At 37.3% G+C, this 20,929-nt stretch overlaps 1 protein-coding gene across 3 annotated transcripts in view; it reads left to right on the forward strand.

The window, feature by feature from the left end:
- The window catches only part of Col11a1 (collagen type XI alpha 1 chain), a 193,129-nt gene that overhangs the window by 19,165 nt on the left and 153,035 nt on the right, over window positions 1-20,929 (forward strand). For all 3 annotated transcript variants that reach the window (XR_010063586.1, NM_013117.1, XM_006233210.5), the window contains exons 2-4: window positions 5,452-5,619; window positions 12,170-12,383; window positions 17,800-17,962. Coding sequence is in view for 2 of the 3 variants with exons in the window: in NM_013117.1 (NP_037249.1) it covers window positions 5,452-5,619; window positions 12,170-12,383; window positions 17,800-17,962 (545 nt within the window). In the remaining variant the exon portion in view is untranslated. The remainder of the gene's footprint in view (window positions 1-5,451; window positions 5,620-12,169; window positions 12,384-17,799; window positions 17,963-20,929) is intronic.

The raw sequence follows: 20,929 nt of genomic DNA on the forward strand, positions 1-20,929 counted from the left end.
ATTGTATGTTAGATTCATCTGAGGAAAAAAAAGAGTGTGTGTGTGTGTGCGTGTGTGTGTGTGTGTGTGTGTGTGTGTGTATGTATGTATGTATGTATGTATGTATGTATGTATGTATGTATGTGTATAAGGTCCAGTATTAGGTTGCCCTGGTGTTATATGCCTGTAATCCCAGGTATACAGTAGGCAGAAGCAGGAATATAAATTGGATGCCATTTTGTGCAACAAAGTACTTTCAAAGTCAGTCTACTCAAATTAGTAAGGTCTTTTCCAGAAAAAAAAATGTAAAGAGGTTATGATAGTCTTATAGGTCAGATGAAAAGGGCTTGACATATACGAGTCCCTAAATACAATCCCTAGCTGAGCCCCCTCAAACAAAACGAAACAAAATAAGAACAGAAACAAAAGCCAGAGCCAAACAAATAAAAAAAAAAACCCAAAGAAAACAAAGCAAAAGATTCCACTCACGTTCATTTTTATGATCTATATAGACTTTGTTGAAGCCTTGGAAAACTGGCTTTAGTGTGTGAAAAACAGCCAATGATAACCAATAAATGTATGTAACTGTTTCCCAGTCTTCATAGGTGGATACTAAGTTTATGTTGCATACAGTTCTCAAGTCTGAGAAAGCCTTCTACCTTTTAAAAATGCAAAACTACTTTTATATCAATAACAATTCAGGTAGGAAGGAAAGCAGTACTGCTTCATTAGAACACTGTTCCAAGGTTCGCTCTCCAAGGTGTGGTAACAAATTCAGCTGGGAAAAGGTCTCTGAGGTCAAGAGTTTTATCAGTATCATTTTATTGGTTTTGAAATTGCGGCCAGTGTAGGGGAATGTCAGAGGGTGGATGGGGAGGGGAAGACTCTCATAGAGGAAGGGGAGGAGGACGGGAGAGGGGGCTTATGGACAGGACAGGAAACTGGGAAAGGGAATAACATTTGAAATGTAAATAAAAATATATGCAGTAAAATTAAAAAATCACACGCACACAAAGAAGAAGAAGAAGGAGGAGGAAGAAGAGGAGGAGGAGGAGGATGAGGAGGAGGAGGAGGAAGAGGAGGAGGAGGAGGAAAAGAGGAGGAGGAGGAGAGGGAAACGGAGGGGGAAAGAGGCGGGGAGGGGGAAGAGGAGGAAATTGTGGCCCAGGCAGGTTGATATATTTCCCCGTGTTCATGCCACACAGACACTATGGTAGAGGTAAAATTCAGAAGCAGTCAGAATTTCCAAACCTGTATTTTACAGGCTTTCACAGCTTATGGAAAAGCTTGTGGAAAAAATACCAAAAGAACATGAGACTCAAAATATTGGATGATGTTAGGTGATCCATTTGGGTTCTGCAGACACATTCAACAGAAAAGATCAGAAACCTAGGACCAAACTTCTGAACTGGTGTGGATATCTAAGAGGCTCCTCAAACACACAGAAAGACCATTAAGGCCTTCAGAAGTCTTATTTCTCGATGAGAAAGTGCATGGCATATTTTCACTTGTGTTTTGCTGATTTGGATATTGTGTATGTGTGTTTGTGTGTGTGTGTGTGTGTGTGTGTGTGTGTGTGTGTGTGCGTGTGTGTGTGTGTGTGTGTATGTGTATTTCTTTACCAGTTGTGTATGAATGTATGAACTCATGTGTGTGTATGTGAGTGTGGTATACATTTCTGTGTATACATCTTTTATCTTCTACTTTGGGAATACAAATCAAAGGATAGGCAAACAACTCAACATGTGTGAATGACACAATGCGAGTATAAGCACACTGGACAAAGGTTCAAGAGAGAGACACTACTTTTTATGGGTATATCCTACATCCTACATAGTTTGGTGATCTATATCTATATCTAAATCTACATATATATATATATCCCCAAAGTAGACCAAAGCATTTGATGTATTTCTTTTAAGTTCCAACTAGTATTTGTCAACACTGACTGTGGTAATATTTCCAGGACAGCGAATATCAGAATAGACATGCACTGGGGTGGAGTGGGGGGTTGAAACTAGGGAGAAAATTAGGCATGACCAGATCATCAAGATTTTTCTATGCAAGGAATGTGGAATGTGGATGGCATCTGGAAGTCAGTGGGGTTCACTGAAGGAATTTAAGCAGCAAGTTGCTTGAACCATGGAATTTAGGAAACTCAATCATGCACTGGAGTGCAAATGGACAGGGGAATTTATGAAAGCACTTAAAGGGCTTCTGTAGTAATGATCAAGCTCTCGTGTCCTATTTTCCTGTTTGGTAAACCCACAGCATATAGTAGAATATAAGAAAAGTAACTGAATATAATACTGTACTGAGTTTGATATGCCTGAAAATGTTTCACAATGGGCATGGGAATAGAAATAAACACCAAAGCATCCCAGACTGGCTTTGGAAAATAGAAATGTCAATTTTTTTCAGATTTACTGTAATCAACCACATTAAATCATTGCTGTCCATTTTTAAACAGTTGGAACTAAGAAAGCCAGATGAATTTTTTTACACATACTTGTACATATATGTGTGGAAAGCAACAGAAACTGTATTAATGAGAGTTTTTTAAATGCTGTAGCCATTGGGATGACAGCATGAAGCAACAGGCAGAATTTCAAAATAATTTACCATTTAGTTCCATAGAAAGAAGAGAAAACAGAATTTGTTACTTGAATTTTACTTAAAAAATAAAACTTGACATCCCTTTTTAGAGAATTAATTTAAATTGAAACTTAAAACAACAATAACAACAACAACAACTCAGAATTAGGGACTGAGTGATTATATCACACACTGTCCCTTTAAAGACATTTGTCAGACTTTAGAGGTAGAGCCTCTACCTTGAATCCAGCAAAGGGAGGATAATCTTATCACATTCACTTCAACCTGGAAGGGATAACTGTCCTTGTAGATGTCTTGCGTTAGAAGTCACTGCTCTGAAAAGGAAGTTCTGCTTGCTTCATCCTGAGCGTTGGTGATGGATGTTCAGTTTTGAACACAACCTGAGCTTTCTCTTTTGATCATTGAATTACAGCTTCTTAGACTCTGTTCATGTCTACTCTGGAGTCTTGTTCAGTTTAGAGCAAGGAGATAAAATAAAATAAGCAGATAATATGTTGTGGTTTTTCAGTCACATTTTTCCTCAGAGTAATTTATATCCTGAAATGTGAATTGAGCTTAATTTAAAATAAATATCAGCATCAGGAATCAATTAACTGGCTTAAGATAATTTCAGACTATTTTCAGTGCGTTTTAAGTTTCCTTTTGTGGTTTTCATCTGCGGGTTATTACAGCAACAGTGGGGGCGCAGAAAGCAGGCTGGATATTTACACAGACCCTGAGAGCACCCTTAGCTTACTCTTTGATGCTCCGTTCTCCCTTCTGCATGGCAGGAAAAGAACATGCTATTTATGAAGGTCTGTGCCTTTAAAGAACCGAGCCTGGTGACAAGACACACATTAGGATCTTTGTATGTGGCTGTTAGTGTATTATTTTCTTAGTTTTATGACGCGAGAAAGTAAGATAGCAAGAATTCTCTAAAAGTAGTCTTTTGAAGCAGGATTAGTGAAAAATCAAGTTTTCAAATACTACTCAGATTTTGAAACAAATATTCAAAGCCTCGACTATAAGGCTACTGTATTTGATCCCTTCAGCCTTTCTGATTTACACAAACATTATTTTCAACACTATATGTTATATTGAATAGTTTATGGATATTCGTTTATCAGCTACATTCCATGGGTGCACAAGAGTCTGTTATTAGAGGAAGTTGTATACATTTTCAGAGGAAATTACATAAAAGGCATGGGCGTTAATGATCTACCTAAGTGTACCTGCAGAAGTAGAAGTTGGTTTTCCTTGAGTTAATAAACTAAGGGACCAATCATGTGCACATTTCCCACAATTTGCATTCAGTTGCACATTCATGCTTTCTGTGAGAAATTGAGTGTTCTTATAAGTAAACATTTATTGAAGTTACAAGTCCCAAAGAGCCAGAAGCTGGTGAGTCTGTCCCTTGAGAAATGGTATTATGATGCTGGCTTCTTGTTTCTAGAATCAAACCCAATTTACTTCTCACCAAGTTCTTGCATAAATAGTATACTAAGGAACACCGTGGTGGCAGTTCCTGTTAACTCACTATATTAGAGAGAATTTTCAGTCATAAATGAGCAAGATAACAGTTTCTGTATACTCTTAAAAGTAGACATGACTTCTTTCCTCGTTACCAAAGCATTTTAGCACTTCTCAGTTAGAATCAAAGTGTTTTAAGGGCTATATCTCAGGCGTGGTGAATAACACATTGGCCAGCAAATGGACCAATTGGAACATTTCATTTATTTTGAAGACAGACAGAAGCATCGTAATGTATTCTGACATGATGGACCCTAACATTCATTTGTAACAAGTGCTACTCCACTTGGTTCCTGTATTGACTCGGAGACATGAATGCATTGTTTTGGACCAGAGATTTTTGAAGTCCAAAGCAATGATATATGTCTCTGCCTTTGTGGTTTATTCCATGTAATGAACCTTCAAAACGTTTGTGATCATTGTACTCAGAACGCCACAGAAGCAGGTAGATGATTTCAGGGATCAGGCCTTCATTACTTTTAATGACTGAATAAAATTCTTATTATATGTACCACGTGAGGTTCATTCATTTAATTCTTACTTTGTTTCAAAATTTTGCTACAATGGACAATGCCAGAGTGGACACTGAATTTTTTGGACATGTAACTTTTGGGATTTTGGAGTTATATGCTACTTTGTTGTTTTGAGAAAATATGTGATATTTACTTAAAATTCTTAGAACAAGGAACTTCATAATACTACAGATTGAAAATGCATGTTAGGGAATGTTGGATACTGATAAATTCAGGATGAGAAGAAGGAACGTTGCAGGCAATTGTGTACTCACCAATAATTCAACTAGCTAAAATGGTTATAGTTCAACCCAGTAGTTTAGTTAACCCTGGTTAAACTAAACAGGTCGCAAAATCTGAGAGACTGGTGGTGATGAAGAAGGCTTGTTAGAAATAGCAAATAAAGGAAAGTATAGGGAGATGTTAATCAGAATGCATCATGTAATACAGGTATAGAATTGTGAAACCACCAACCAAAGAGTACATATGGAGTGGCCCATGACTCCAGCCACATATGTAGCAGAGGATGGCATTGTCAGGCACCAATGGGAGAGAGGCCCTTGGTTCTGTGAAATATTGGTGCCCCAGTGTAGGGGAATGCCAGGGAGGGGAGACAGGAGTGGGTAGGTGGGAGCACCCTCATAGAAGCAGGGGGAGGTAGGATGGGATAGGAGGTTTCTGGAGGGAAAACTAGGAAAGGGGATAACATTTGAAATGTAAATAAATAAAATATCCAATAAAAAGAATTATCAACAATATTTAATAATTAAAATACGGAAACTAAAATGGTATGTTAAACTACTCAATTATTTTAATTTTTTCTCTTATTTTTCAGCTGCTCCAGTTGATATACTGAAAGCATTAGATTTTCACAATTCTCCAGTGGGAATATCTAAAACAACAGGATTTTGCACAAGCAGAAAGAATTCTAAAGATCCAGATATCGCTTATAGAGTTACCGAGGAAGCCCAGATCAGTGCCCCAACGAAGCAGTTATTTCCAGGTGGGTTCACTTTATCCTTGCCCCTGTGGCTGCTGCTGCTTTTGCTAATAATTCTGTTCCTTATTTCCTTACTAGTCTTTCTGTTATCATGCTAGATAACATCCAGTTACAGAGTGAAATATAATTTTTTCATATAACAAAAAACAAGGGAATTGTAATCACCAATGACATGATGAAAATATCTGACAGACTGATTCAATCTGGTAACAAATATGCTTAGTTTTAGAAATTAAACAATTTATTATGTCTTCAATAGAATACGCGAAGGCAGTATTTTGTGACTATTCCATATTCATGGGGTGGGGACTGGAGAAAACTGTTACAATTAATAGTTGATAATTTAACAGTCATAGAGATTGAGACAAACTGCACATTTACCTAACATTACTGCAACTCTCTCTCTCTCTCTCTCTCTCTCTCTCTCTCTCTCTCTCTCTCTCTCTCTCTCTGGTAAAGTTTCGTTTGGAATGTTTTACACATTACTCTTATGTGAACTTTAATACAGTGTGGTAACTTGAGTATGAATGGCCTCTATAAATATTTGAATGGTTGTTTCCCCGTTAGTGGAACTGTTTAGGAAGGGTTAGGAAGTGTGGCCTTGTTGGAGTAGGCGTGGCATTGTTAGAGAAGGTGCATTACTGGTAATAGGCTTTGAGGTTTCAAAAGCAGACCAGGCCTAGTTTCACTCTCTTTACTTCTAACTTGAAGATCAGATGTGAGCTTTTAACTACTGTCTCAGTGTCATGTCCATCTGATGCTATGCTACCCACCATGATGATCCTGAACTGTTTGAAACTAAGCAGCTAATTCCTTTTTGTTATAAGTTCCCTTGCTCATGTTGTCCCTTCACAACAGTAAAATAATAACCGAGACTAGTCACTTCTCACGCATACTCAAAATTCTGGCATTAGAGATTTTCTAAGACTTTACCTGGAAAATTTTCATGTAATACTGATGAATTTCTGGGAGAAATTTTTTCTATGAGAGACAATTTGATCCAAGGGTGTAAAATCTTTTAAAATAATAATTCAAAAAAAGATCATTGAGTTCAGAAATGAGATACCCCATTACCTAAGCAGGCAGCCAATCACGCATGCGTGCAGTTGATGGATGCCAGTTATTCAGCCTTTACCTCGTGCTTGCTCCTATTTAACAGGAAGGTAAACTGAGCTCCACAGATGTTCTTTAACTTAACCAATTGCATTTAATTATGGGGATGCAAGGTGATATAATATTAATATTTCATACATGATCAGATTTCATTTCTATGCTTTATGATCTTCCCCAAAAGTGAACATTTCAAAATTCTACATTGTCTGTTCTTTTTCACTGTCTGAAGAGCTCACTTCGGATTCTCTGCATGAGTTTTAAAAGTCAGAAAGCATGATAAAGGAATCCAATATAATAAGCAAAATATTTCCATGGGACATTAGCTCCATCTTTCCTTCCTTCGTTCCTTCCTTCTTTCCCTTCCATTCCTTCCCTTTTTCTTTCTGTTTCTTTTTTGCCTTCTTTGTTTTATTTACTTTTTTCTTTCTCATTCTTTCTTCAGCTCCCTTCCTTGTTCTCTTGCTCCCTCTGTCTGTGTGTCCCTAACAACACTTCCTTCCTTCTTTCTTGCTGTGAGGGTCTCAATCGAATGAACTTTCTGTCATAGCCAGCTAAGAAACTACCACACACCTGTCCTAAAGCATTTTCAAAACATTTATCCTGGGAGTCATTCAAATTTCCGTTATATTTTCTCATTTAAATTAATTCTTATTGGAGAAAAGCAATATATTAACACAAAATATTATGATGCATCTTTTGTACTGAAAAGTTAAAGGTTGAAAGTCTTCAACACATCAAGTCCACACCATATTTCAAAATTTAATTAAAATACTTAAATAATAATAATAACGTCACCTTTACTTTTCATTTACAGATATAGTTTCTGTATCTAACAAGAAGCAATTTGCATAGAAAACAAAACAAAATGTGAAGCAGTAGAACTGTTTTAGAAATAGTGGTTAAGATATAATTTATAATATTTTATAATTGGCTCATTACCTCAAAGTCATAATAGTTAATTTAATTAATATGGTGTTTGATCTTTTCTTCATAGAGAATTACTACAATGGATGCCTGTGGAATTTTCCTCCACTCCAGTTAACAGAACTCCTCTGTGTGAATGTTTTACCCCCGTTAGCACTCTTGCGCTCTGGCAATGCTTCTTGAAATGATATTTCAGATAAGAAACTCTTACGATAGGAGTTTTATTTCAGAAAAGAGAGTCCTCTGATAGGTAATTCAAATAAATTCCTTGCTAGAGAGAACTTTCTGAAAATACTGCATACATGATAATTTAAAATAGCAATAATAATAATAATATACCACTAAAAATATCAAATTTGTGAGCATTATTTAAAAAGTGGTGCATTTTCTGATGAACATTTCCAGAGAATTGGACCCTTCAACAGTCATGATTGATAATAGCCATCATTCTCAGTAAGAAAGATTAGTGTCACGTTGCAGAATTTAAATAGACGTCCTGCAGCAGTCTAGGTTGAGACTTTAAGTGGAAAAACCTCAAATGTGCACCGGAATTAAATAAAGCTCCTGTTTTAAAGTCTCATTGACACCTTTGGAATACCTGTTATAAATTTCTTGGCGGGGGAACCCTGTATATTGACTTACATCCTCACAACTATCAAAGGAGGAGAAGATTTCAGCTCAATTCATGGATGAAGAGTTGAATAGACCGAGTGTTTTAGTTGGGTACCAATGCATAGCCATCTAAGGCACCCTATTAAGACAAATGAAGTACCTGAGCATGCTCGCCGAACCGGTAGTTAATGGAATTGGAGACAAATTCTCTTTTCTCTGACTAAAGTATAATTTTCTATATATGGTAAATGTCAAAACTAAAAGAAATCATCACCATTAAAACATAAAAATACTTTTGAAAGATATTTTTTGCTTGGAAAAGTATTGAACAAAATTTAAATTTCTTTTTTTTTATTGTTATTGTGAGATTTCATATACTGTTTACTAATGGAGGAACATCTATTAAAAACCCATTGTAAGAGTAATGACATAATCTAAGATACTTGTCTGTGATAATCATGTTAGTTAATATAGACACATATTTTTTGAAATGAAAATAAAGTATAAATATCAGCTAAGGTCACTTTTAGCAAGAGTCTTTTCGCTTGTCTTAAGTTTATGTTTATATTTTAAACTATGGATATTTAAGATGTTAAACTCTACATTTCATGTCTATATTACATGTTGATAACTGTTGTTTCATACATTTAATACAGTGTATGACTAGTACTGTATTAACTTTTGTTAAGTTATAAAATTTTCAGAACTTATATTGCTCAAACTCAATGGTTTATTAAATTTTTGCAATTCCCTCACTCTTATATAAGTGTGATGTTTTCTGATGTCTCATCTTTCCTAACTATCTCTCTGTAATTTTTTTTCAAAAATTTTTAGGAGAGTGAACAAGTTATCTTTTTGAAGCTCATAATATTTTAATGTCTTTTTCTTTCATTATGAGATCATGGAAAATTAGAGGTAATTTACCTTGGGTCCACTTCACTAAAAAACTATGTTACTTAAGTATATATTTCAATAGCACATAAATTAGAAAGCATCTTGTTAAGTAATGTTCTATATAGATTTTTTTCTATCTCACTTCTATGATTATTTCTCTCCTAGTGATGTTCAATATAAAATTTCTGTTATCTTTAAATCTAGTTAGAAGACAAAGATATACAAAAGAAAAATTTCTTGACTAGTATGTATGAAGTCTTGGGTTTGAGCATCATACTAAACGTTGTGATTGAACAATATATATCTATATGCCTAGATGTGTATGAGAGCCAGTTAGTCAATGCTGACTTCTTTTTGGTGACATGATATTTAATTTCCATAGCAGCTCTACAATTTAGTCTATATCATTAGCCTAACTAAATGAAATTACATAGTTTTCTAAGAGCATATGGCTAGAATATCTTGTGGCCAGTGGATCTGACAAGACATAGGATTCTTTTTTATGACATTTTATTTATTTTAGTCCTGGGAAAGTGTACATTCATCGGTATGTCTGTGTGTTTATGTGTACCTTTGTGTGTGCCTCTCTATCTCTCTGTCTCTCTCTGTCTCTGTCTGTCTCTCTCTGTCTCTGTCTCTGTCTCTCTGTTTCTCTCTGTGTGTCTGTGTCTTTCTGTCTTTCTGTCTCTCTCTGTCTCTGTCTCTCTCTGTCTCTCTCTCTCTCTCTGTCTGTCTGTCTCTCTCTCTCTCTCTCTCTCTGAGACAGAGGACAATTTCTAAGTATTGATTCTCTTTTTTCACTATCTGGGCCCTGGATATTAAACTTTTGTCATCATTATTGGCAGCAAGTTTCTTACCTACTGAGTCATCTCTGCAGCCCAAGACCTCATATTATAGTGAACTACCATATTAGTTCTCACTCACCTAGTTTGCACATATACGTGCAGGGTAGTAAAACAAAAACATCCATACTGCCTGTCTCTGTTCCTCTCTGAATACATCGAAAGGCTTCTTATTCAGGAAATGTCTTCCATTCATTATTATTCTCAGTGGATTCGTAGAGTTCCTTTGTGAATGATGCTTACTGAGCCAGCCGTGGTCTTTCCAAAGTTTTTTAAAAGTGTTATTGCCATAATAAATAGTGCTATGATGACCGTTAAATATAATATCTTTACAAAGAAGCATCTCATAATTAAGAGAACTGGAACTGCATATCTGCATCATCTTTGGAATTTGTTCCAGTGATAGTCATATTTACAATTCTATTTTAAAAATCATTTTATGTTACAACTTGTAATTGAATTAAGAATGAATGGATTTAATATGAAAGCACTTGATATTGGCCAAGATATAATCTATAACAAAAACATCTATTTGTGAATGGATAATATCTTAACTGTGGTAATAAAATTCTAAATGATATCACAATACACACACACACATATATCATATATAGTTAGTTAGTGGTTATATATCATATATTATTACTTTGAAAAATAAAGCCTACAACTTGATATGCAGTGTTTCCATAGTGCCATTAGCAGTTCAAATATAAGAAAGATATATTGTATTTGAGGCAATATTCAAAATGACACATTTAGCCATTGTTTAGTAAGCACCTGTGTAGGACAGGTGATGGTTTAGGTACTTGAGACAAAATCAGAGAAAGAGGAAACAAACATGAGAGTGTACCTTCATACTTAATAACTCTGATTTTAGTGCCATGCTTTTCAATAATGAAACTGAACTATGTGATCAAAATCTCTTAAGTGTTTAGAGGGATATTGAAGATAACTCTTTTTTATTGCTTTATTATTGCACCTTTTCACAATGAGCATGTAAGGGAACAGTGTAGACCAAGTTGGGAAGTACAGCGCTGGTGTCAATAGGAGTGGTGAATAAGATGGTTCTGGGGGCTGCAGACATTCCTCTAGAGAACCCTTACTGTTCTTACAGAGGATTGGAGTTTAGTGTCCAATGCCCATGTCAGATGGGCCATAATGCATGAACTACAGTTCCAGATAATGTGATGTTCCTGACGTCCACAGGCATCTGCTGTCATGGAACCACATACACAGATCCCATACTTTAGAGAATGAAAGAGGGCCTGCAGACTGACTCGGTGCTTAAGAGTTCACACTGTTCTTGGGGACCCAAATACTGTACATCTACATTGGACAAGTCACAGCCACCAGTGAATCTATCTTTAGGGTTATCCAACACCTCTACCTTCCTTAGGTACCTGCACTAACATGCACCCCATTTCCTGTCTGCTCGCATATGCATAACTAAACGATGAAATATATCTAAAATTAAACCATTGAAGGGATCTTAGAAAGGTCTGAAAGAGCTTGAAGGGGCTTGAGACCCTATATGAAGAACAATGCCAACCAACCAGAGCTTCCAGGGACTAAGCCACTACCCAAAGACTATACATGGACTGACCCTGGGCTCCAACCTCATAGGTAGCAATGCATATCCTAGTAAGAGCACCAGTGGAAGGGGAGGCCCTTGGTCCTGCCAAGATTGAACCCCCAGTGAATGTGATTGTTGGGGGAGAGGGTGGTAATGGGGGGAGGATGGGGAGGGGAACACCCATACAGAAAGGGAGGGGAAGGGGTTGGGGGATGTTGGCCCGGAAACCGGGAAGGGGAATAAAAATCGAAATGTAAATAAGAAATACTCAGGTTAATAAAGATGGGGAAAAAAAGAAGCAAAAAAATGTTTTTAAAAAAGGCTCTGTTGTGTTGGAAATTGTACTGTCATCAAGATATTCTTTTCTGACTGTTGGCTCAGTTTCTTGTAATCATTATAATAAATAGCGTTCAGGCTTAACATGGATTAATGTACAGAGAAAGCTTGATAGTCATATGCTTCCCTCTTCCACCACACTACTAGTTTAACTGTTCCTGCTTGAATTTAGTTATCAGGGCCCCATAAATGGTTCAGGTAAAGTGACTTAGGAACAATTTGGAAATATGTAATTTCTAACTCACTTTTGTCTTTTCAGGAGGAATTTTTCCGCAAGATTTTTCAATACTATTTACAATAAAACCCAAAAAAGGAACTCAAGCTTTCCTCTTGTCTCTCTACAATGAACATGGCATTCAGCAACTCGGTGTTGAGGTTGGGAGATCACCTGTTTTTCTATTTGAAGACCACACTGGAAAACCCACACCAGAAAACTATCCTCTCTTCTCAACAGTTAACATTGCTGATGGAAAGTAAGTCCTACAGTGACCAAATGAGAAAACAGTTCTGAAAACGATTCCCATTAATCATTCTACAGTCCTTGTGATGTGCCTTTTTTAGTGGCTATAGATGGAAAACACCAAAAGAAAACACCCCAAAATTGAGCTAGTCTACTTCACAGTCTGGGAAAGTAAAGGCAAAAAAAGTGTAAGATATAAACAAACCTGTATGGATGAGATAGAAAAACAGGACAGTAATGAGAACAGGAAATTAAGTGGTAGTGAATTTTAAAGAAATGAGAAGAGAGAAGCCCACTTTCAGAATGGAATCCGAGGCCAGGGTTTCTCATGGTGCAGTGGGTGGAAGGCACTTGGGCCAAGCATGTCCATCTGGGTTCAGTTTGTTGGACTAACATGTTAGAAGGAGAGAATTAACTCCTGCATGTTGTTCTCTTACCTCAACATGCACCCAACATGTGGGTACTCCTCAATCAATCAATAAGTGTCTCAAAATATTAAAACCAGCCAACTGAAGAGCAACAATGAATTAGCATGAGGGGATGGAAGGCACATCGGGCTGAGACTTGCATGCCAACTGCTTTAGCCAGAAAAGAAACAAAGGCAAATGATCCTGATCCAGACATCCTGACAAGCAAGGCAGGGGCAGAGGTTGTCGGGAGGCCTGCAAGGAGGTCACGCTGAGGTGTTTGGAACAACTTGGAGTTCAGTTCTGGGTGAGGTGTGACCACATTTAACCATTCTAAGCAAAGAAGTGGCCTGGTAGGAAATACATTTTTTATTTTTATTTATGTGTATATATGTGTGTGCCTGGTTCTCTGTATGTGTACCATTTGAGTACATATAGAGGTCATAAGAGGGCACTCAGGACCTTTGAACTGGAATAATGAGCAGTTGTGAGGTGCTCAGTGAGGGTTCTAGGGACAAAACATGGGTTCTTTGCAAGAATAGTAAGTTCTTTTAATATCTGAGTCATTTTTCCAGCCTCAGTGGTACTAATATTGTATATTATAGGAGACATTATATATTTGACATGTGCTGTGTACTATTTTAAGTACCAAATACATTGATAACTCAGTTAATAAAGCTTATAGATTCTGGGAGCTGAAGCACAAAAAGTTCAAATGACTTAAATGTGACAGAGATGGCATTTGAAATTAAGCTCATACTATACTTTTGTCAATCCTGGAGTTCATGTTGTAATCATTTCCTTTTACTTAGAGACTCATTAACCATAAGCAAATGTGTGCTAAATTTGCATGATGTTTTAATATCAAATGCAGAACTCTAAAATCAACTTTACTAGATATATGGCATCTGGCTGGAGGGGTTGAAGACAGTATAGATATAAAAATAAGGGGTTGGGGATTTAGCTCAGTGGTAGAGCGCTTGCCTAGCAAGCGCAAGGCCCTGGGTTCGGTCCCCAGCTCTGAAAAAAAAAAGATATAAAAATAACCATTCATTTTTTTCCTTTGGTAGGATGACAGAAGTCTATGTTTCAGTTACAGGGAAAACTAAGCTTCTACAGCAATTTGTACTATGATTCTATGAACATAATACACTCAAGTAAACAAATATAAAATGCATATTTATTTTTTTAACATTTAGACAGATGTGTATGTGTGTGTATATGTGTGTATGTGTGTATGTGTATATGCGTGTATATGCGTGTGTGTGTGTGTGTGTGTGTGTGTGTGGTGTGTTACTGGTTTTAAGAGTTTCATGCATAGGTACTCAGGTGTTGTATTTACATCATTTCTAAACCACCTTCTTACTCCTCCAACCCCTCCTGCATCAATGGAAGGACTGCACTGTGTGGTGTATTTCAGAGTGGAAGACTCTTATGAAGAGGTTATTAGGAAGAAAGTAGAGGAGCACGTGCCTGTGTGCAGGGGAACGTGAAGGGAAGAGTGCTCCTACAGAGTGTGTTTGCAGGAAGCAAGAATGTGATCAGCTACAGAGAATCACAAAGCAAAACTTCCAGGAGGTGGAGGTTCGAGAGCAACAGGAGGCTTCTAGGAGACAGAGAATGGCGTTGAGCAGCTCTGTGGATGGTTGCTAGGTTTCACCAACACAAAGAAAGAGTTAATGTGATTCTTATTTATTTATATTTTGGCCTTATTTATATTTTATTTACTCATGTGTGTGTGTGTTGTGTGTTGTGTGTATGTGTTGTGTGCGTGTGTGTTGTGTGTGTGGTGGTGTGTGTGTGTGTGGTGTGTGTTGTAGTGTGTGTGTTGTGTGTGTGTTGTGTGTTGTGTGTATGTGTTGTGTTGTGTGTTGTGTGTTGTGTGTATGTGTTGTGTTGTGTATATGTGTTGTGTTGTGTGTGTGTTGTGTGTGTGTTGTAGTGTGTGTGGTGGTGTGTGTGGTGGTGTGTGTGTGTGTTGTAGTGTGTGTGTTGTAGTGTGTGTGTTGTAGTGTGTGTGTATGTGTTGTGTTGTGTGTGTGTGTGGTGGTGTGTGTGTGGTGTGTGTGTGTTGTAGTGTGTGTGTTGTAGTGTGTGTGTTGTAGTGTGTGTGTTGTGTGTGTGTGTGTTGTGTGTGTGGTGGTGTGTGTGGTGGTGTGTGTGGTGGTGTGTGTGTGTGGTGTGTGTGTTATAGTGTGTGTTTGTGTGTGTGTGTGTGTAGAGAGAGGGAGGGAGAGTGGAGGGTGGACCTTTGTGCACGTTGATGTGCATGGGATGGTGTATGTGTGAGTACGTACTTGAAGGCATGTGCATGTGGAAGTCATGATAACTAGGGAAACCTTGGGTATTAGTAGTCACCTGCCTTATTTATTTATTGACACTCCTAACACTGTTCCCCTCTCTTGATTCCCCCTCACGAATTCTCTCCCCTATAATCCATCCCCTTCAGGGACCCCTTGAGTAGCTACCCACTGTCAAGTTGTTTGGTTGTGGGTCTCTGCATCTATTTCAGTCAGCTTCTGGGTAGAACCTCTCACAGGACAGTTATGCTAGGCTCCTGTTTGCAAACATAACAGAGTATCATTAAGAGTGTCATTAATGGGACTGATGCTTGCCTGTGTGATGGGTCTCAAGTTGCGCTGTTTATTGATTAGCCATCCCCTCTGTCTCTGATCTATCTTTGTCCCTGAATTTCTTGTAGTCAGGACAAATTTTGAGTGAAAGTTTGTGGTTGGATTGTTGTCCTTATCCCTCCACGGGGGATTCCTTCCAGCTATAGGAGGTGGCCTCCTCAGGTTACATATCCCCACTATTAGGTATCTCAGCTAAGGCCACTTGTATTAATTCCTGGGAGCTCCCCATAACAGGTCTCTGGGATTTCGTAGAGATTCCCTCCCAACCACCAACAGTGGCAGATTTCCATTCATTTTCTTGGCCCTAGGACCCTAACTCTTATATCTTTCTACACCTTATCATGCCCTGCCCTCTTCTGCACCCCTTCCCCGCCCCCATCCAGGTCCTTCTCTCCCGCTGTATCCTATGACTATTTTGTTCACCATTCCTGCTTGGGCCTTCCTTCTTGTCTATCTTCTTTGGGTCTATGAGTGTATCATGGGTATTCTGTACTTTATAGCTAATATCCATTTATCACTGTGTTTGGGTTACCTCACTCTGGATGATATTTTCAAGTTCCATCCATTTGCGTGAATTTTCTTCTCTGAGTCAAGGTCTCACAGTGGTATGGAATTTTACTTTGAGGATTAGGCTAAACTGGTTAGCCATAAAATACCAGATAGATGCATGTCTCTGCCGTCTTAGCACTGGAATTAGAGGTGCATTTCTCTATGTCCATTTCTTTACAAGGAGCTAGGTATTGGACTTGCATCTTGATTGTGCAGCTAGCACCTTATTGACTAATGGTCCTAGCCCCTTCATTCATGTTTTGATGGTTGCTATGGTCAAAAATGCATAGAAGCACAGACCAAATTAGTAGTATAGGTGAGAAAAATAATGGCTTCTTCAAAGCCAAGAATCACCAGCTTTTGTTTCACTGTAAAAATCTGTGATGTTTTATTGATGGTATAGTACCATGAGAGAAAGGGAGCAGTTAAGCACTCAAAACTTGGCTAATCTAGTACTACTTAAATGATTATTATTTTGCATGCCATACCTAATTCTATGATTTTGGTCATCTTATTATTAGGACAACTTAAAGTAATTAAAAAAATAAGCAAGTTTAGTGTTCAAATGAGACATTAGCAATTAAAATTACTTTTATTTCCTGCTAATGAGAAGAACATCCTTCAAGACAAGGAATGGCTTAAGTTAGCACACAGCCTTCTTGGCATAAAGTATGTGTAGATTTTGCTCCCAGTGTATGATGTTTCTCCAAGGCTCCTTATATAAGTCTGCGCTCAGTTCAAACCTTTACTAGTTGAATGTGCTAGTGGAAATACCAACGATAAAGTATGGATGGAAATGTACTTGGTCACCACCCCTAGCCATGCCAAGTATCATGAAATGGACATTTGGGAATGCTCAGGCAAGTTTCTGAGTATTTTATTTTATGGATCTACTCCTAGACACTTCTGGAATATTAATCTAGCACTTTGATTTGGAAGAAAATATAAACCACAGTGGCTTAAAAAATCCAAGTGAGTTTCACTTAGTGGTTTCTGTTAGCACCAGACATTGTTAATAAAACCCTTTCTAGGATGCAGGGAGAGCATGCATGCTTCCAAGGGCTGGCCACATTCCCCCTTCTAAGCCTGTCATCACCACCCCGAATTAGCTGGGGCAGTAGCTGTAGAGTGAAGTGAGCCTCCTACTCCACACATGCGCTGACTCTGCTTTCTCTCAGTGTTTCTTCCTCTTGCCAGCCCTGGAAAGAAGGAAAGATATTGTGTCTCAGTTTTGGATCCTGCCCACGCTGGTGATCTATAACTGTCTTGAAATTAAAGTGGAAAAAGAACATGAAAACACTTGAAATAAATGGAGCTCGGGACAGAGTAGCACATTGTGTTTTACAATTAGAACATTCTGCTGCTCCAGATGGAGCAGCCATTCAGTCAGGAGACAGACCCTTTTATAGCCACTCTCAGGGGATCGCCAGAGCAGAAGTTTTTCTCGTGGAATTCCACTTCGGAAGAAAGCGTTTACGCACAGAGAAACAATTGCTTACCCATATCTATCGCAATCTCTGTCAAATGTGCTCATCAGAAAACAGCGAGATTAAGCTTTTGTTTCTGCTGCACAAAGTGAAGCAAAGGATGGGCAGTCCTTATCGGCACAGGTGCCTAATCCTTCCTCCCATCTTAGGAAGCTGTGTCCTTTTGAGTACTTGGTGCTGTCCTGGGTAAACAGTAAATTGTCACTAGCTAAACTACTGAGGCACAAGTGTGCCTCTGTGTTAGTAGCGTTTCAGCTCACCGTTGACTTTAAAGCTCATATTCTAATGGGTCTCTCGATTTGGCAGCCAGAGCCTTTGAAGCTTACAAAAGAATTGCTTCTTTTTTTTTTCAGGTGGCACCGGGTAGCAATCAGTGTGGAGAAGAAAACTGTGACAATGATTGTCGATTGTAAGAAGAAAATCACAAAACCCCTCGATAGAAGCGAGAGATCGATAGTCGATACCAACGGAATCATGGTATTTGGAACAAGAATTTTAGAAACAGATGTTTTCCAGGTAAAAATAAATCAAATTCATTTAAACTGACTGTTGTTAGATCAACGGGGTTAAGAATTCTAGCCATCCCTACATTGTAAAACAAAGTTCAAACTCTAAAGAGTGACCTACTTTCTTCCTCTGTGAGTGGAGTGGTGATGTTTTCCATTGTTGGGCCAAAGGACGATTAGACAATGGTGACTGCAGGCCCTGGGAAGCTTTATTTGAGCACAAACATCCAATTCTCCTGGCAAGGACAATCCATTCCGCTCCTAAACTTTATGGTTAATACTTAGCTTAGAGAAAAGACCTTGACTTCTTTTTCTAGAAGATTAATTCAGAGAAATATCCCAGCCATGTACTTTGCCTAAGTGTCTTTTTGTGTTAGAGTGTTTTCTATGAGAGATTATGTTATGTATCTAATAAAGAGATAAACTTTAGGCTTTAAAATAACCTTTTACAAAATAAAGGGAAAATCGTGGAAGAAGCTTTTCCAATTTTATTTTGCTAATTATCACTATGACACTCAATCTGTCGGTCATTGTATTTGGTAAGTATTTTGATTCTCTGTCTTTTTATAGTATAAACAGAACTGATTGCTGACTCTATTAAGGGATGTACAGAACTGTTATTGACACAAATTCTGACTTCGTTTTTGGGATATAGCAGCATAGAGCTATATAATGTGATTTTATATATTTTGTTTATGTGTGATACACATGCCCATTTATTAATGTGCCCATATGTCTAGAAATACAGAGAGTATGTATATTTAAAGATGGCAAACTACTGCATCTGTGTTTATATGAATCATATGTGGCACAGTACTAAATAAAATGAAATTTCATGATATTTTTAGGTTCTATATTTGGGATAATATTCATTTGTGACTTTTTCAATTACTGTATTCTTAAGCCTTTGACTATATAAGTATTTTAATCTGTGTTATTACAATGAATTATGTTATGGGTGAATTGTGAGGATACATAATGATAATATATTTTTTGTACATTGTCATGTATTGACTGAGTATGCAAGGATGAATATCTACTTATTAGATGTATGGATATCGTAGAAAAGCTTTATAACTTCTATTTTTGCAGACTCTTACTTCATAAGTTCATGAACAGTTTCATAGTCTAATTTACTTTTGCAGCCAAAACAAGTCTGATTTTCTAGTTTTGTGAGTGAGCGATGTGTAAGAATGCTAATGAGTTCTTTCCTCCTTCTCTTCTGCCTTTCCTTTGTCTCCTCCCTGCTTCCAGTGACTGATTTTATAACACAACATTTAAAATCACAAAGAGCCACAGCTGTTAATTTCAAGAATGTTTTAAAAATTAAGAGCAATAGTATAGAAGAGATTCTTTTGCGAAATTTCTAGTTAATATGACAATGAGCTGTGAGAAATTAATCTTCCAATCTGTGTTCTAGTTTGAGCTTTTTGATGGTACAGCATGAAACTTTAAATATGGCATTTACTTACTGTTAACTTTTAAAATGTACATGAATTTAGTTTTTGCACCATAAGTTTGTATCATACCACTTTTTTAAATCTATGCCAAAAGAGAAATCTCTTAGTCTTACTTAGTAAGGTCATTGAGCAACTTTGGGTGAAAAAAATGAATCAAATGAAATTTCATATTGGTCTAATGCATATGTCCTCAGCCATCATCTGTGAGGCTTATATTTCCTTTTCTTGCCAAATATTATTATCTGGATATATTAAACTTCAAACTGGACTCTTTTTTTATGTGTGAAAATAAGGAATGAAGAAAATAAATGCAGCAAATAAATTCACTTCTTTAACATTGAGTTCAGTCTACCATATCTAAATGTGTGGTCACTGATGTTGTTTTTCTAAGAGATTACTCAAAACTCTTTTGTGTTCATTTTTATTTATACTTTGGTATTTGTATAGGATTTCTAGTCCATTGAATTTTTTTGTGTGGACCATATATAGTAGAACATGTATTAATTTAATACTTGATAAATAATTACAATGGCACTGCAGCTGTGGAAACAGAAGACACTGCTGGGTCACTTTGTCAGAATTATATTGTGACACATCGTTAACTGGAATTGACTTAGTGTATATAATTTCATGGATACACTCCACGTTTCTGGAATGATACTGTTATGCTACAGTAGACTTTACGTATGCCTATTTTTGCATCACAATATGATTTTCTACACAAGAATTCAAAGCACACAGAATTGAAAATGATTTAAGTTCCTCTGGAATGGTTTCCATGCACACTCAGTGGGCCATATGTATTTACAGTCTACATGGTGTGGCTTTGGCATAGCAGTAGAGTGATTCTGCAGATGTATTCTGGAATGAGGACATTCTGATTTTTAGCCCTAGGAGCTGGCTTCCTATGCAGCTCTCTCTATGTTTCAGTTCCCCATTTTTCACTTGAGAAGTATAAAAGACAGTCCTTCACAGTAATTGAAAAAAAGTCATGCAGCAGGTGCAGATGATGTCCTTGTATAACAAGAGTATGAAGAGTATGTATAACAGGTGTGTGTGTGTGTGTGTGTGTGTGTGTGTGTGTGTGAATTTGTAATTTGTAAATAATTATGGTTGTTCATTTACTCTTGAACTAATGTTCCAAAGTGTCTTTCATTATGATTTCATGTCTTTTGATAACATGTAACTTCAAATATCTTTGTACATTTTTCATTGTTGTAACTAGCAATGTGTTAGGTCTTTTTTTAAAAAGATTTATTTATTATATATAAGCACAGTGTAACTGTGTTCAGACACACCAGAAGAGGGCATCAGATCCCATTACATGGTTGTGAGCCAACATGTGGTTGGGATTTGAACTCAGGACCTCTGGAAGAGCAGTCAGTGCTCTTAACCACTCAGCCATCTCTCCAGCCCCCACCCCTTTCTTTTCTAGTTGGTCTTTTTGTTTGTCCTGAAAAAAGACTTCTTTTCTGGCCTACTGCTCATGTATAAAGCACTTTGGACAGGTAAAACCT

This window comes from Rattus norvegicus, chromosome 2 (genome assembly GCF_036323735.1).
Source record: "Rattus norvegicus strain BN/NHsdMcwi chromosome 2, GRCr8, whole genome shotgun sequence".
Lineage (NCBI taxonomy): Eukaryota > Metazoa > Chordata > Mammalia > Rodentia > Muridae > Rattus > Rattus norvegicus.